Raw genomic sequence first — 15152 nt, 5'->3', positions numbered from 1 at the left:
GGTGTATTAAATCATCACTGAGGACTGTAGTCGAACATTATGACCATCTTCTCTATCACAAATTAATGCAAGCTATCGACCTGAAAATAGTTCTGCTGCTCCACCGAGTGTCATTTACACACAACTTAAACTTTGGCTAATTTCATGCAGACTTGGTTTCCTTCTACAGCACATTTATTTCATGGATATTTAGGATTTAAAACTGGAGGGCTGTGACGTCCATTAAATACGTGTGTGCTCTGCTCTTATTGGAAACGTGTGCACCTGAGTGCATTGCTCATTAAGAATCGTTCATCCCAATGTACTGCTTAATCCCAGAGGTAAAAAGGGCGCAATTAATTGAGATCCTGCTGTTGAAATTCAATTAGATAATAGTTGAAAATAACAAAGTGGATGAAGGAGGGATAAGTATAATATTCAGTTAATGTGTGTGAAATCTGGGAATAATAAAGCTTTAGAGAAAGTGAACAGACTGTGCAAAAGTCTGCACATTGTTGAAACTTTATATCATTGTAAGTTTATCTCTGGGAAAGAACTTAATCAGCTTCGTTTTTAATGGCACAAAAATGTTGAAAAACCTGAATGTGGAGCCTGAGGAGAAAAATAATAATTTTATGTTCTGTAACAATATTTGGATGAGTTACTTTGTTGGCCATGTAGTTCTCGAATGCTGCGGTTGTAAAATTTGACATGTTGAGGGGTGCTGACCTCCTAAACGCAGCTGTTATCCAGAACAGATCTTGTACGAGACCCTCAGTGCGCTGCAAAGTTTTATATACACTCATAAATTTAGTGGCCGTGTTTAGGGCAGGTGCATTATCACAAAACCCCCCTAGACCCACTGAGACAGACTCTTAATGCAGCTACGCAGCAATTCAGTAGGACATTCACAATTCATCAAGATCAAAGTCCGAACAAATTAAGATCTCAATGAAGTCCCAAAGACATTGGCTCCGAAAGCCTTTTATTTATTTTTTCTTTTTAACCATTACTTAGCATATTTATAGCGAGAACACTTAAAATATCGCAGGCTTAATGTTTCTTATAAGATCCAGATGTGAAGCTTACAATGGTATGTGGTGGTGTACAGCTGCACTCTGTTATTTATGACTCGACATCAACACTGTCAAGATTCCCAGATGAAAATACTCCAGCTTGCCGTGGAAAAACAGGAGTTGGTCGAACGGCCGATCCGAAGACATTAGGACCTGTGACAGCATGAACAACGCTGCCATAAGGGTTCAGCCTGTGTTTGACATCTCCTTTTGGATAAAAAGCCCTTGTATATAAGCACTCAGCAGCTCCTGCATCTCCTTTTTACTGCATTTCTGTTAGCGGTAACCTCTGGAAGAGACAGTGCAGATGTATATGTTGTTTTGTCCTGGCCTGAGGAAACTTAGTGCTCTTCCTGTTTTTCTTGGGTCTCGAGGGTTTTATGACTCAACAAAGATAAAATTGGCCATGAGCAGTAAAAGAATACAACTTCTTAAACTGAGCAGGACATATTTATAGGAGGTTATATTCTGTGAAATATATTTGGTGCAAGGTTTCATTCAGCCTTAAACACACTCCTCTTTTTAATTGCTGCCCTGATTTAAAAACATTATTCAATCATTACCAACAAAAAAACAAAAAACTACCGGATATGAATGACTTGAAACGATTTTGATTCTAATAGTTAGCCTCACTTTGCATGGGAAGCATTTCATTGTGCTATTAATTCTGAGTGGCCAGCCAAGGTAATGAGGAAGCACCCTTGGGATCCATTATGCATTATTTAACAGCACTAGCATGTACAGTACAGCATTTTAGAGGGAATCTAGCTTGTTGATCCCAGGGATTTCTTTTACCAGCCACAAATATCATTTTGAGATGAAAGATCCCAGATATTTTACAGACTGTAGCAGCAGCTGACAACCTCATTAAACTATTGGCCTGCCAGTCGTGTGAGTTACTCTGTTGTGTCAGGTTTTAGTCTCCTTTAATGTTACGTTTTTATGTGTCAAAGGGGATTTTATTCCTAACTTGTTATTTTTATTAATTAACCAAACGGCCTCTCTCTTCACACAGGAGTCTGAGCTGCCAAAGGATCACCCTCCATAAAAACCTCTTCTGCTCCTATGTGCTCAACTCTGCCCTCACCATCATCTACCTGGTAGCGGTGGTCAACAATCCTGACGTGGTGGGCAGAAACCCGGTGAGTCTGTAGGCACAGCATACGTATTTGCCTATCTTTTTTTTCTTTCTTTTTTTTTTTTTTTACCATACAGCACCTAAACACCTAAAAAACATCAGCATGTGTAGAAAAGCACAACCTTGGCATAAAGAAAGTAAAGAGCACTGGCACATTCATTCTGGTTATTGTATTTGTAACAACAGCATGTCTAAATCAAATCATGCTCTTTCTCAAAATAAACCAGACACTGGATGTCTGCCACATGTGCTTATTTACTGTAAAAACTGGTATTAGAGATGACTGCAGTATAAACAGGCAGGATTTAATCAGTATTATTGATCAGCCAAATAGAATAGACTCAGTAAATTTGTTTGAATCTTTTCTCTGGAAAATTATAAACATAATAATTTGAAACAGTTTTCATCCATAACCATTAGTCAGCTCCTCTATCTGTTGTCATCAATCCCCAAACAAAAACTCTAAACACAGAGCCTCAAGCCTTAAACTCACAGTAACAGTGCAAGCTCTCGTACTTTGAAACTGATGTTTATTCCGGCGGCATATTTCCTTCTTGAGATAATGAACATTTTCCACTCATTACTTTTGAGATTTGTGCAGTTTTAAAACAACTTTTCCCTCATACGATCTCAATCATTTTGGGTTGTTTTCCACCTCGTGTCCACTCGCACCTCTCACTAATGGCTCAGTATAGAGGATACATCTTCACCCTAAGAACTCAGACTCAAATGAAATGGTAGACAGAAAATTTGAGGTTCTGATTTGTGATTTCAGACACAGAAACAGTGTTTACCATGTTCACCATCTTAGTTTAATTTCCATGCTAAAATGTTCTACTTAGCACCCAACACAAAACAACAGCACATCAACACAGCTGATGTTGGTGTAAATATAAATGGTTTTGCAGGTATTTGATCATGACCCATAAAGAACTGACCAAAATCAAATCTAGACCTGATAATGTCGCTAAAGGAAAAGTTATTGTATCACCAAAAGCCTTACAATTCATTATTGAAATTTAGAGTAGCCTACAGTATTCGTCAAGATATTTCAGTCTGGACCAAAATGGTGGACAGACCAATTAGAGCCATATGTTAGCATGGCCAACAAAAAAAATTTGTAGAATATAGTGTGTGGAAGAGGATACGGTGCACTATCTTGAAATGAAATACAATTGGTGCAAAACCAAATAATTATGCAAGAGAGAAAAAAATTCAATTAACTTTTTAAAATTCATTTGGTATGCAAAGCCAAGAATGAAATTTAAATAGAGTTGCTCTATAGTTTAAATATTTAAAAGTTTTCAGAGCAGATTTTTTTAAGGGTGTCCTAATTAGCATTTCATCTCAATGTGCCATTTCTTGGCAGTGTTGCAAAGTCGACAGACATTTTTTGCGCTCCTCCACATTCTCCTGTTTTGGAGTCACACTTAATGCCTTATGCGAATTCTTTGAAACTCAGAGGTCTGCTTAGGTAGAGATGATAAATCTGTCTTGTAGGAATGTCTCGCTATCAGGACTGAACATAAATTCATATGTTACTCTTCAAGAACCACTCCTTTTTGGAAATCAAAATAATGAAAGCCTGTTAACTCGGTGCTTTGCTGCTTCTTAAAAGTTGTTATTGCAGAGTTTTTCCAACTCCATAAAAGGATCATATCTGCTTTGCTTTTATGTAGAGTTGAATAAAAATTGGGTCAGAATATTACCTGCTAAAAAAACGTACTTAAAATCAAAATCCTTCCAATATGAGTATGTGTGAAAATTTGAGCTAAATGAAAAAAACAATTTCAGATGAACAAGGTGTCATACAAAAACAACAAAACCAGCAAATAGGATTGTCAAAGTTGGCGCACGTTTCACACAATCCCCTCAGCCTCAGCTTCCTTTGAGCTGGAGCATCATTGGCCCAACAACATACTGGAAACATCCAGGAGACAGCAGAGGTTTGGCTCAGCCTGACTGCTGTCTTTATTCACATCCCATCTCTGAATGTATCCAAAAAGCAGGCAGGAATCACAGCCATCATCATCAATGTGAGGAAATATATATATATATATATATATATATATATATATATATATTTGTGCAATGGCTCCCTCTCAAATCTCTCCTTGTCGCCATTTGTCAAAAATGTTTGTGTTTAATCTGTTAGTTTCTGACATAGGACTGTCAGGTAGTGCTAACTCGCTGAAATAAAATTGGTCAGCATGGCTCCAGTTTTTAAGAGGAAGCCAAAGAACAAATCACAAGCACCATTGATTGGGATTTGCGCGTGTCTTTTGGGAAACATTTTGAAATTTAGCGCTGCCAAAGTGAGACATAAAAGCCTTTTTTCTGCGCTGGTGATTTAGGAATAGTGGATTGTGGTAGAGATTTGCTCTCACAGAGAAAACAAGCTCTTGTTATTCTCTCTGGTGTGGTGATACAGAGTCTGGTTTGGCCTGCCAGCAGTGTGGAGGAGTGAATCCCCAAAGCTTATGTCAAACCAGGGAGGAGGCTGAAAACATGAGAAACATCTACATGATCTATAGCAGCTTGATTTGTAAACCAGAACATTGTCGGTAACTTTAGACAAACCTTGGTTAGCTACAAAATAAACAACAGGTCTGAACTGGTGAAAAGTAAGTGACCTGACCTTCTGTATACTGATATGAGTCTGTGTCTGTTATAGTGGAGATTCCTCAAGTGGAAAGGGAAACGCAGGAAAGTGCGGGAGAGACATGTGGCTAAAAGTTTAGAAGTGAATGACTGTTGTGTGTTTTGAGCTAAGAGGACCCCTGAGAGCAGCAGTTAATAGTAATGCCAGCATATTTGAATTATACTGTGGCTGCATGTATGCTCTTTTAACAAAAGACTGCAAACCAGAAACCCTCATGTGAATATTTAGAAATATGTATATATTTATACAAAGGTTGTTTACATCATCCATAAAACTGTAACTGTATTTATTCAGGAAGTGCCATTGCGATAAAGATAAAGAAACAATGAAAACAATTCAGTCACTCAAAACAATCATCGCAATACAGGCATACTAATTACAAATATCACAAATTTTATTGTATTAAAAATAACAGCAAGTATTCCCCAGTTGAGAGTTGGTATAAGCATATTTTAAAGCTAACCTATCCTAACCTGATTTAGTGTCATGGTTGTTCATTTTGATACATTAATATATTAAAGAGAGAACTTAGACAATATTGTGTTTTATAAATAAAATACAGGTATGCTGATGTCAGAGATGACTATTCAACCTATTCATGTAATTCATATACATAGATATATACATAGATAGTCTGGTGGGTTGTATGATGCTTTTTCTGTAATTGAAGGCAAGACAAGGACTGCTCTAATAAAGCTTTACTGTCTCGATTGTATGTCCAGCGAGAGCATGGAGTTTGAACATCAAGAGACCAGTTCACATCTTGCCTTTTTGGAAATTAGAACAAGCTTTAGTTGAATAAAAGGGGGATAGGAAGGTCATCAAAAACAGACAAAAACAGATGGTATCATCTGCATAAAAGTTGACATTTCAATGCTCAGTTAGAAAATAAATATTACTTATGTACAGACTAAATAGCACGGGGACTAACATTGATCCTTGTGGGACACTTTTATCAAGTGTTACAGTCACTTGGTTTGAAACCAGCAACAACAACACACTGAACTCTACCAGGAAGTTATGATTTGAAGAATGCAGAATCATCAAAACCAATGAAAAGAATTGGAAGCCAGAAAAACATGTTTTTTGTAATATTATGTAACAACATCAAAATATGTTTTGTAGTTTAATATTGAGCTTTCTGAGTAGATGCCATGACAGAGACATCCATGTTTTGCAGCAGGAGATGCAGGATGCGGATTAATGTGGGTTTTGGTTTTTTATCACCATCTTGAATTTTATTGGAGCCAATTTGGCCAAAGGGAAAGAAAAGTCTATCTGAGCAGGGACAAGAAAACATTATGGAATTGACTAACCGCTATTTTTTGTGGAAAGGTTTTTGAGACTTTTTGAGTAGACTTCAATACAGTCAGGTTCATTGGAACCATTGCCTGGCATTAGAGGAATTATAGCTTATCGAACATCCATAAGAGCCTTGATAATTACTGCATTAATAGACTGTGGTGAGATAAGATTGACATAATGATATGTCATCAAAGTTATTACTTTCAAGAAATTATGATGATGACTCAATCAAAGCAACAGAATATATAAAGCTGTCATGTTGTCACACTGTGGTGGATGCATGAATAGGAAATTGCATAGTAGCCTCTTGTATAAGATATGAATATGCTCTTGCTTCTTTGTGCAAAGTGAGATAAACACAATCAAAGAAAATTCCACATACAAGGAAAAATCATCATTTCCATCTCAGCGTCCCTCCAGAGGGGGTAAATGAATAAACATCCTCTCAGTCTGTAAAAGGATAATACTGACTAATGATTTTGTGCCAGGAATGCAGATATATCTACTTAGCTCTTTAGGTCTCCCACTGAGATGATGCCAGGAGTGTTAAAATTAAATTATTGTAATAGGTATCTTTCAATACAAAAAGTCAAAAACAGACAAAACAGATAAACTGTTTGGGCTGTTTCTGCAGGTTGGCTGTAAGGTGTTGCACTTCTTCCACATGTACATGCTTGGCTGCAATTATTTCTGGATGCTCTGCGAAGGCATCTACCTGCACACGCTCATCGTGGTGGCTGTGTTTGCAGAGGAGCAGCATCTGCACTGGTACTACCTCCTGGGATGGGGTGAGTCATCTACATTTGTCCAACACACCGTTTCTTGTATGGCATTATATTCTATTGTTTGTCTTTAAAGATTTATATTTTTATGTCCACAATGGACTCAATCACAGCTTGACAAGTCAGCAAGCAATTCAACGAGATGAGTTCACAATCTAGCAGCCACAATTTACTCGTAACAACCCAGTCTTCATAGAGTATGTCAACCTGAACATGCTGACAGCTTTATTGGCCCTCCCGTCGCTCAGTGCTGCTCCTCTGCTGTTTTTCACCTTATTTCAAAACAGGTACAATGGGTGCAGTCTGTCAAACAAGTAGGTGATGGAACTAAATGGATGGTCATTGTTAAAAATGGGAGGATGACCTTGAGGCCCTGTGTGTGTGTGTGTGTGTGTGTGCGTGTGTGTGCGTGTGTGTGTGTGCGTGTGTGTGTGTATGTGCGTGTGTGTGTGTGTGTGTGTGTGTGTGTGTGTGTGTGTGGAGTACAGCTTCTTTGCCAGGTCCATCTGTGGTCAATATGCTGCCGGGCCCCAGCTGTGTCTGCAAATGAAGTGTACTAGGATTCATGTGTTTATATCCAGCCGAAAAGAGCCCCAATTCAAGTGTTTTTGTTTTTTTTAAGAAAATTTTTAAGGAGTGGATTTTAAAATCAACAGGGAAATTATCGATGTGGTGTTGTTAATAGGGCTGTAACAATAAAGTTGCATTAGGAAAGTCTGTAGAAATGAGAATGAGAAAGTTGATCCCCTGCTTTTCTGCCTTTCCAAGAATTAGTGCAACGATATTTATAACGTAATAATTTACTTGATGAGGAAGTCTGAGACCAACAACACCACCGACCAAGCTAACCACACTTTTTTACTGTTGCATAAATGACAAATGAATTTCACTAAATTCACTCAAGACCTCATATGGCCGCCTCCTTTTTTCCTGTCCAAGGCTTTCCACTGGTCCCTGCATCCATCCATGCCGTGGCAAGGAAAAAGTATTTCGATGACAAGTGAGTAATGTTCCAGAAACTTCTGCAAATAAACAGGAGATGTTTACATATGTGCTCGGCTGCGTGTGGCAGTGAGTGAGAGTGTGCAGATCCGTACATGTGCATGTTAATGTATGTGTGCGTGTGTGTGTGCGTGTGTATTTTGGGAGGCAGACAGCACTGACAGATATGTTTTTCCTTCTGTAGCTGTTGGATGAGTGTGGAAACCCATCTGCTCTACGCAGTTCATGGTCCTATAGTGGCAGCACTTCTTGTAAGTCTGCAAATCCGCTGTTTCAGCACAATATAAGACACAATATTATTGGGTTGTAATTTTGGTTTTAGTTCTTAAATGCAAAAGAAAAAAATATTTTTTTGTTTTTTTTGTTCTTCTCATAATTTTTTTTAACACTCTGCAGGTGAACCTCTTCTTCTTGCTAAATATTATAAGAGTGTTGGTGACCAAGTTAAGAGACACGCACCGGGCAGAGTCCAACATGTACATGAAGGCGGTGAGAGCCACCCTGATCCTGGTGCCCCTGCTGGGAATACAGTTTGTAATTTTTCCATGGAGGCCAGAGAACCGGCTGGCTGGGGAGGTCTACGAGTACATCATGCACATACTCATGCACTACCAGGTAGGTGCTGAGCTTGCAGCGAGGCACAAAATTAATCAGGATTTCCATAAAAGCACCAGGTACGGGGCTCGGTTCACTGAATATCATAGGGCAGAAAAGTACTGCTTCTCTGCTGCCTCTCTGTGGGTTTGAAGCATTTTGCATTTCTGGCCACAAACAATAAATAATGAAGGGGAACAAAATTATCTATAAACATGTACAAAATTTTGAAATGAATGATCAATATTAATATTTAAATTTTAGACCCAAACCCACAGTATGCTTGAAAAAATACATGGAGAAAAAAAAGTCCTGAACCCAGCCCAGATTTGTTGGCACCCTTGGGCCCTGTCAGACTCGAGATTTAGCCATCTGGCTTGCTTGAGGGTTTCCAGCCATAAAACCTTGTTTTCTTGTTGTGATTGATTTGACACACTGCTGAATTGCCTTTAAAAAAAACAGTTAGGGACGCCATTAATTTTATTTGACTACCATTTAGGGACTTAATTAAACAACATGGTGGGCAGTCCATTCAGTTCATTCACTAACCAGAAAGACACGTGACTCCACCACTTTCTCTCTGGTTTCTGGTGTCTCTACCTTTTTTTGTGAATATGTATATGTTTTGCTTTTTTTCAAGGGTTTACTGGTGGCAACAATATTCTGCTTCTTCAATGGAGAGGTAAGCACTTTTCATGTATCTACACATGCTATCAGTGTGGCCTCCCTGCAGTATACTGCACAATGTCAGTCAAAGGAACACTTCAACTTTAGGACGTTTGTGATTATTTCCTTCTTTTTTTTTGTCAAGACTTAGATGAAATTAGATTGGTACCACTCTCTGTAAGCAGCTGGCCTACCTCTGACCAACAGTAGAAATATCTGCCTACCAGCAACTCTAAGGCTCACTAATTAAGTTATATTTTGTTTGTTTAATTAGTGACCTTCAAATGTCCTTGCAGGTGAATTCTGTTACCTTTGGACAGAGCATCACTTGCATGTATGACAAAATAACGCTGTAGTTTTGATACAGCTATTGACCTTTTAATAAAGGTCAACCTGCACATGGAGCTGTTCATTCATGGAGCAATAAAACTACCCATTGCCTATGACATTAAATATGAGACACCAGCCTCTATCAGGCAAAACATTTTCTTATTTTGTTTTTCAGGTCAGATCTCTAACATCTTACATCTGTACCTGATAGCACATTGAGAAGTGACCCATGAATGTCACACACAGACTCAAAGTTGTTTTTTGGCATCATATACTTACAAAAAAGTTGGAACTTCACAGAGATGCTACATCTGTCATTAGTCCAGTTGTAACAGGTTATAAAGCATTGTGCTGCTTGTTACCCTGATCCAGTGCTGTGGCAGTAAAAGCTGAAGGGTCACATCAGGTGAAGAGTAAGACATAGTTTATAAATGACTGAGTGGTTTCCAAGCCCAGCTGGAAATTGACTCTCCTTTCAGTACCTTGTGTCAGCCTTTTCTGAGTCTGTCTGCAGCTGTCTGACTGCAAGCATCCTTAACTTGGTTGAAGTACTTCTCTGATCGAAGAAGCTGGATTGTCATTAAAACTGAGGTTAATGGTGTTGTGGAGCCCTTTCAGCTCCACAGACTCATTGTGTGACAGACGCTTTCAAGCTCAAGGTCACCGCAAAGCAAAGCACCAACAATACATGCTGTTAGGTTGAATGAGGCCCTTTTAGCAGGTCATTAGACCCCATGACAATGTGAGAAGCACAGACTGATCAGACAACTATTTCTGTTCTGTTACCAATATTCTTTTGTGATATTTCTGGAGTTACAGCGAGTGAAATTCTCCACAGAGACAATGATGTTTCTTTGAGGTATTTCTTTGAAAAACAGAGCTGCATGAACAGAGAGCGGAGCAGATTTAAATGCGCAGCATGAGATGTCTGGCATGGACTAACTATTGTGGGGTTGTGTTTGTTTCATTCAGACTTGAAAATAGGTCAGGTATTAGCTCATACATGAGCAGCCAGAACGCAATAGCGTCATCAACAATTAAACGATGCGCTGAGTCTAAACAATGAGTAGAGCATATGGTTAAAGGGCAAGTGTGCATTTCTGGGCTACACAGGGTCAACAAATACACAAATCATCACCACTGAATGAGAGGGTTTCTTCGCTTCACCCGCATAATAACCAATTCAGCTCCCTTAATCAGGACACGGGTTTGTGGAGCTGGGTTCAATTCTGTTTTTTGATTTGAAGGCCAAACTGCACAGACCTGCCTTGTTTCCTCAATGGCCCCATTGTGGTGTTAGGTCAACGAGACAAACAGCTTTCATGCTGTATTTGTGACATCAAGCAAGACGCTCTACATGGAAGCTGCTCTTTTGTCTCATTATAACAATTAGTGTCATGATTTATATCATTAGATCATTGTGTGTTAATATACCCACAGCAATTAGAGTAATATTAGAGTGTTTCAGAATAAAATGATTAACATTGCACTGCGGGAAATTTGCAGCTTTAGTTTCTGTTTTTAGGAACTCGCTTCACACTCCAGTTCATGTGCAGCTAATCAGTAAATATGTACATGAATTAAGTAGCTGATCAACAGAAAGTGAGTAATCGCCATTTTTGATGATGAATTAATCACCAATCAAGTAAAAATGTCAAACGTCCACTTTGTCCAGCTTTTCAATAGTGAAGATTTGCTGCTTTTCTTCCTTTAAAATCACTTTGAATTTAGTATATTTGGGGGGTAGACTGTTGGTTGAACAAAAGAAGTGATCTGAAGATGTGACCTCATCCTCTGAGATGTTTTGATGTTCATAGTGATAGGCATTTTTATCTATTTTGTAACATGTTACAGATTGAACAAATAACAGTCTACAAATAATTATTTGATTCTCTGCGAGTTGGGATTTTTATTATTCAACCTGAAGTGGCGTGACTTTAGTTACTAAATGCTTAGCAGTGGCCACCAGGAGGTGAATCCATTTGTTCAGCTTTATTGGTATTCTCCAAGGTGTTTGACTTTGTTGTTGCCGTTCAGTTTACTAAAGTTTACAAAACTCAAGAGAGAACAGTCTTACAGGGGGATTAAGAACCGGTTTTTGAAAGCATGACTTTATTCCCTGGGATACATGAACTCCAGCTTCTTAAGTAAAGACACATTATTCTCAAGTATTTCACATTCTGGTTAGTTATATGGCAACTCTCCAGACTTGCCACTTAACATCAAAGTTGAATTTTGTATCGGGGAGTTTAATGACAAATGTGTGTCTAACACAATAAATGCTGATCACATTAATGACAGAATACAGGGATTATGCAGGGTCACTTTCAGCATGAAAATGGGTTTCGTGATGGTACAATATGGAATGGTTTACACACAGAAGGTTGCTAGGCCCAGGGTTCAAACCCACAACCTTCTCACTGTGAGACAACAGTCCTAACCACTGGACTATCATAATGCCCCATATTTCTTTTATAGCATGGAATAAAAAGTCATAAAATAGTAAGGCACAAAATGTCATAAAAACGTCATAGTATAGTATGGCATAAAATATCATAAAAGATCATAGGATAGTAAACCATAAACATTTCATAGTATACTAAGGAATAAAGTGTTATGAAAAGATCATAATATAGTAGGCAAAAAATGTTAGAGTATAATAAGGTAAAAAATAAAAATGGTATAGTATGGTGTGATATGTCTAAAAAAGGTCATAGTATACTAAGGCAAAAAATGTCATAAAAACGTTATAGTTCAGTATGTACTAAAATTACATAAAACATCAAAGTATAGTAAGGCATAAACATTTCATAGTATACTAAGGTATAAAATGTCATAAAAACATCATAGTATAGTATGGCATAAAATTTCATAAAAATGTCATAGAATACTATGGCCTAAAATGTCATAAGAACATAATAGTATATCAAGGCATGAAATGTCATAAAAACGTTCAATATGGCATAAAATATCATAAAAACATCATATTATACTAAGGTCAAAAATGTCATAAAAACGTTCAGTATGGCATAAAATTTCATAAAAACATCAAGGTAGACTAAGGCAAAAAATGTCATAAAAACATTATAGTTCAGTATGTACTAAAATTACATAAAACATCAAAGTATAGAAAGGCATAAACATTTCATAGTATACTAAGGTATAAAATGTCATAAACACGTCATAGTAAGGCAAAAAATATCATAAAAACTTCATAGTACAGTATGGCATAAAAATGTTATAGGTTAGAAAGGCATAAAAAAGGCAGTTAGAGTTGCCAGTTAACCTAATGTGCATGTTTTTGAATGTGGATGGAAGCCAGAGAACTAAGAGAGAAACAACACAAGTAAGGCCTGGATTTGAACCCACGACGTTCTCAGTGTGAGGCAATAGTTCTAACCACTGGACTACCATGCTGCCTTATACAGCCATCGTCGTATAGCAATTTGTAAAAACGTCATAGTAGAGTAAGGTATAAAAACGTCATAGTATAGTATGGCATAAAATATCATAAAAACGTCATATTATTTTATGGCATGAAATTTCATCCAAACGCCATAGTATAGTATGGCATAAAATTTCATCCAAACGCCATAGTATAGTATGGCATAAAATGTCATGAAAACATTATAGTTCAGTATGGACTAAAATGACATAAAACATCAAAGTATAGTAAGGCATAAACATTTCATAGTATACTAAGGTATAAAATGTCATAAACATGTCATAATATACTAGGGCATTAAATATCATAAAAATATCAAAGTATACTAAGGCGAAAAATGTCATAAAAATGTCATAGTATACTAAGGCAAAAAATGTCATAAAAAAACGTTATAGTTCAGTATGTACTAAAATGTGATAAAACATCAAAGTATAGTAAGGCATAAACATTTCATAGTATACTATGGTATAAAATGTCATAAACACGTCATAGTAAGGCAAAAAATATCATAAAAACTTCATAGTACAGTATGGCATAAAAATATTATAGGTTAGAAAGGCATAAAAAAGGCAGTTAGAGTTGCCAGTTAACCTAATGTGCATGTTTTTTAACGTGGATGGAAGCCAGAGAACTAAGAGAGAACCAACACAGGTAAGTCCTGGATTTGAACCCACGACATTCTCAATGTGAGGCAATAGTTCTAACCACTGGACTACCATGCTGCCTTATACAGCCATCGTCGTATAGCAATTTGTAAAAACGTCATAGTAGAGTAAGGTATAAAAACGTCATAGTATAGCATGGCATAAAATATCATAAAAACGTCATATTATTTTATGGCATGAAATTTCATCCAAACGCCATAGTATAGTATGGCATAAAATTTCATCCAAACGCCATAGTATAGTATGGCATAAAATGTCATGAAAACATTATAGTTCAGTATGGACTAAAATTACATAAAACATCAAAGTATAGTAAGGCATAAACATTTCATAGTATACTAAGGTATAAAATGTCATAAACATGTCATAATATACTAGGGCATTAAATATCATAAAAATATCAAAGTATACTAAGGCTAAAAATGTCATAAAAATGTCATAGTATACTAAGGCAAAAAATGTCATAAAAAAACGTTATAGTTCAGTATGTACTAAAATGTCATAAAAACATCAAAGTATAGTAAGGCATAAACATTTCATAGTATACTATGGTATAAAATGTCATAAAAACATCATAGTATAGTATGGCATAAAATGTCATAAGAACATAATAGTATATCAAGGCATGAAATGTCATAAAAACATCATAGTATACTAAGGCAAAAAATGTCATAAAAATGTCATAGTATGGTAATCCACAAAATGTCATAAAAACATCATATTATACTAAGGTCAAAAATGTCATAAAAATGTCATAGTATGGTATGGCATAAAATATCATAAAAACGTCATATTATTTTATGGCATGAAATTTCATCCAAACGCCATAGTATAGTATGGCATAAAATTTCATCCAAACGCCATAGTATAGTATGGCATAAAATGTCATGAAAACATTATAGTTCAGTATGGACTAAAATGACATAAAACATCAAAGTATAGTAAGGCATAAACATTTCATAGTATACTAAGGTATAAAATGTCATAAACATGTCATAATATACTAGGGCATTAAATATCATAAAAATATCAAAGTATACTAAGGCGAAAAATGTCATAAAAATGTCATAGTATACTAAGGCAAAAAATGTCATAAAAAAACTTTATAGTTCAGTATGTACTAAAATGTGATAAAACATCAAAGTATAGTAAGGCATAAACATTTCATAGTATACTATGGTATAAAATGTCATAAACACGTCATAGTAAGGCAAAAAATATCATAAAAACTTCATAGTACAGTATGGCATAAAAATATTATAGGTTAGAAAGGCATAAAAAAGGCAGTTAGAGTTGCCAGTTAACCTAATGTGCATGTTTTTTAACGTGGATGGAAGCCAGAGAACTAAGAGAGAACCAACACAGGTAAGTCCTGGATTTGAACCCACGACATTCTCAATGTGAGGCAATAGTTCTAACCACTGGACTACCATGCTGCCTTATACAGCCATCGTCGTATAGCAATTTGTAAAAACGTCATAGTAGAGTAAGGTATAAAAACGTCATAG

At 36.6% G+C, this 15152-nt stretch overlaps 1 protein-coding gene across 2 annotated transcripts in view; it reads left to right on the top strand.

Annotated features, from left to right (window-relative positions):
* Positions 1-15152, top strand: part of calcr (calcitonin receptor) — a 73389-nt gene that overhangs the window by 39810 nt on the left and 18427 nt on the right. For both annotated transcript variants that reach the window (XM_056400091.1, XM_056400092.1), the window contains 6 exons: positions 2071-2197; positions 6795-6948; positions 7882-7942; positions 8129-8195; positions 8341-8559; positions 9179-9220. In XM_056400091.1, coding sequence (XP_056256066.1) covers positions 2071-2197; positions 6795-6948; positions 7882-7942; positions 8129-8195; positions 8341-8559; positions 9179-9220 — 670 coding nt within the window. The remainder of the gene's footprint in view (positions 1-2070; positions 2198-6794; positions 6949-7881; positions 7943-8128; positions 8196-8340; positions 8560-9178; positions 9221-15152) is intronic.

The sequence above is a fragment of the Seriola aureovittata genome, chromosome 16 (genome assembly GCF_021018895.1).
Source record: "Seriola aureovittata isolate HTS-2021-v1 ecotype China chromosome 16, ASM2101889v1, whole genome shotgun sequence".
NCBI classification, from domain to species: domain Eukaryota; kingdom Metazoa; phylum Chordata; class Actinopteri; order Carangiformes; family Carangidae; genus Seriola; species Seriola aureovittata.
This window is presented reverse-complemented; position numbering and strand designations above follow the sequence as displayed.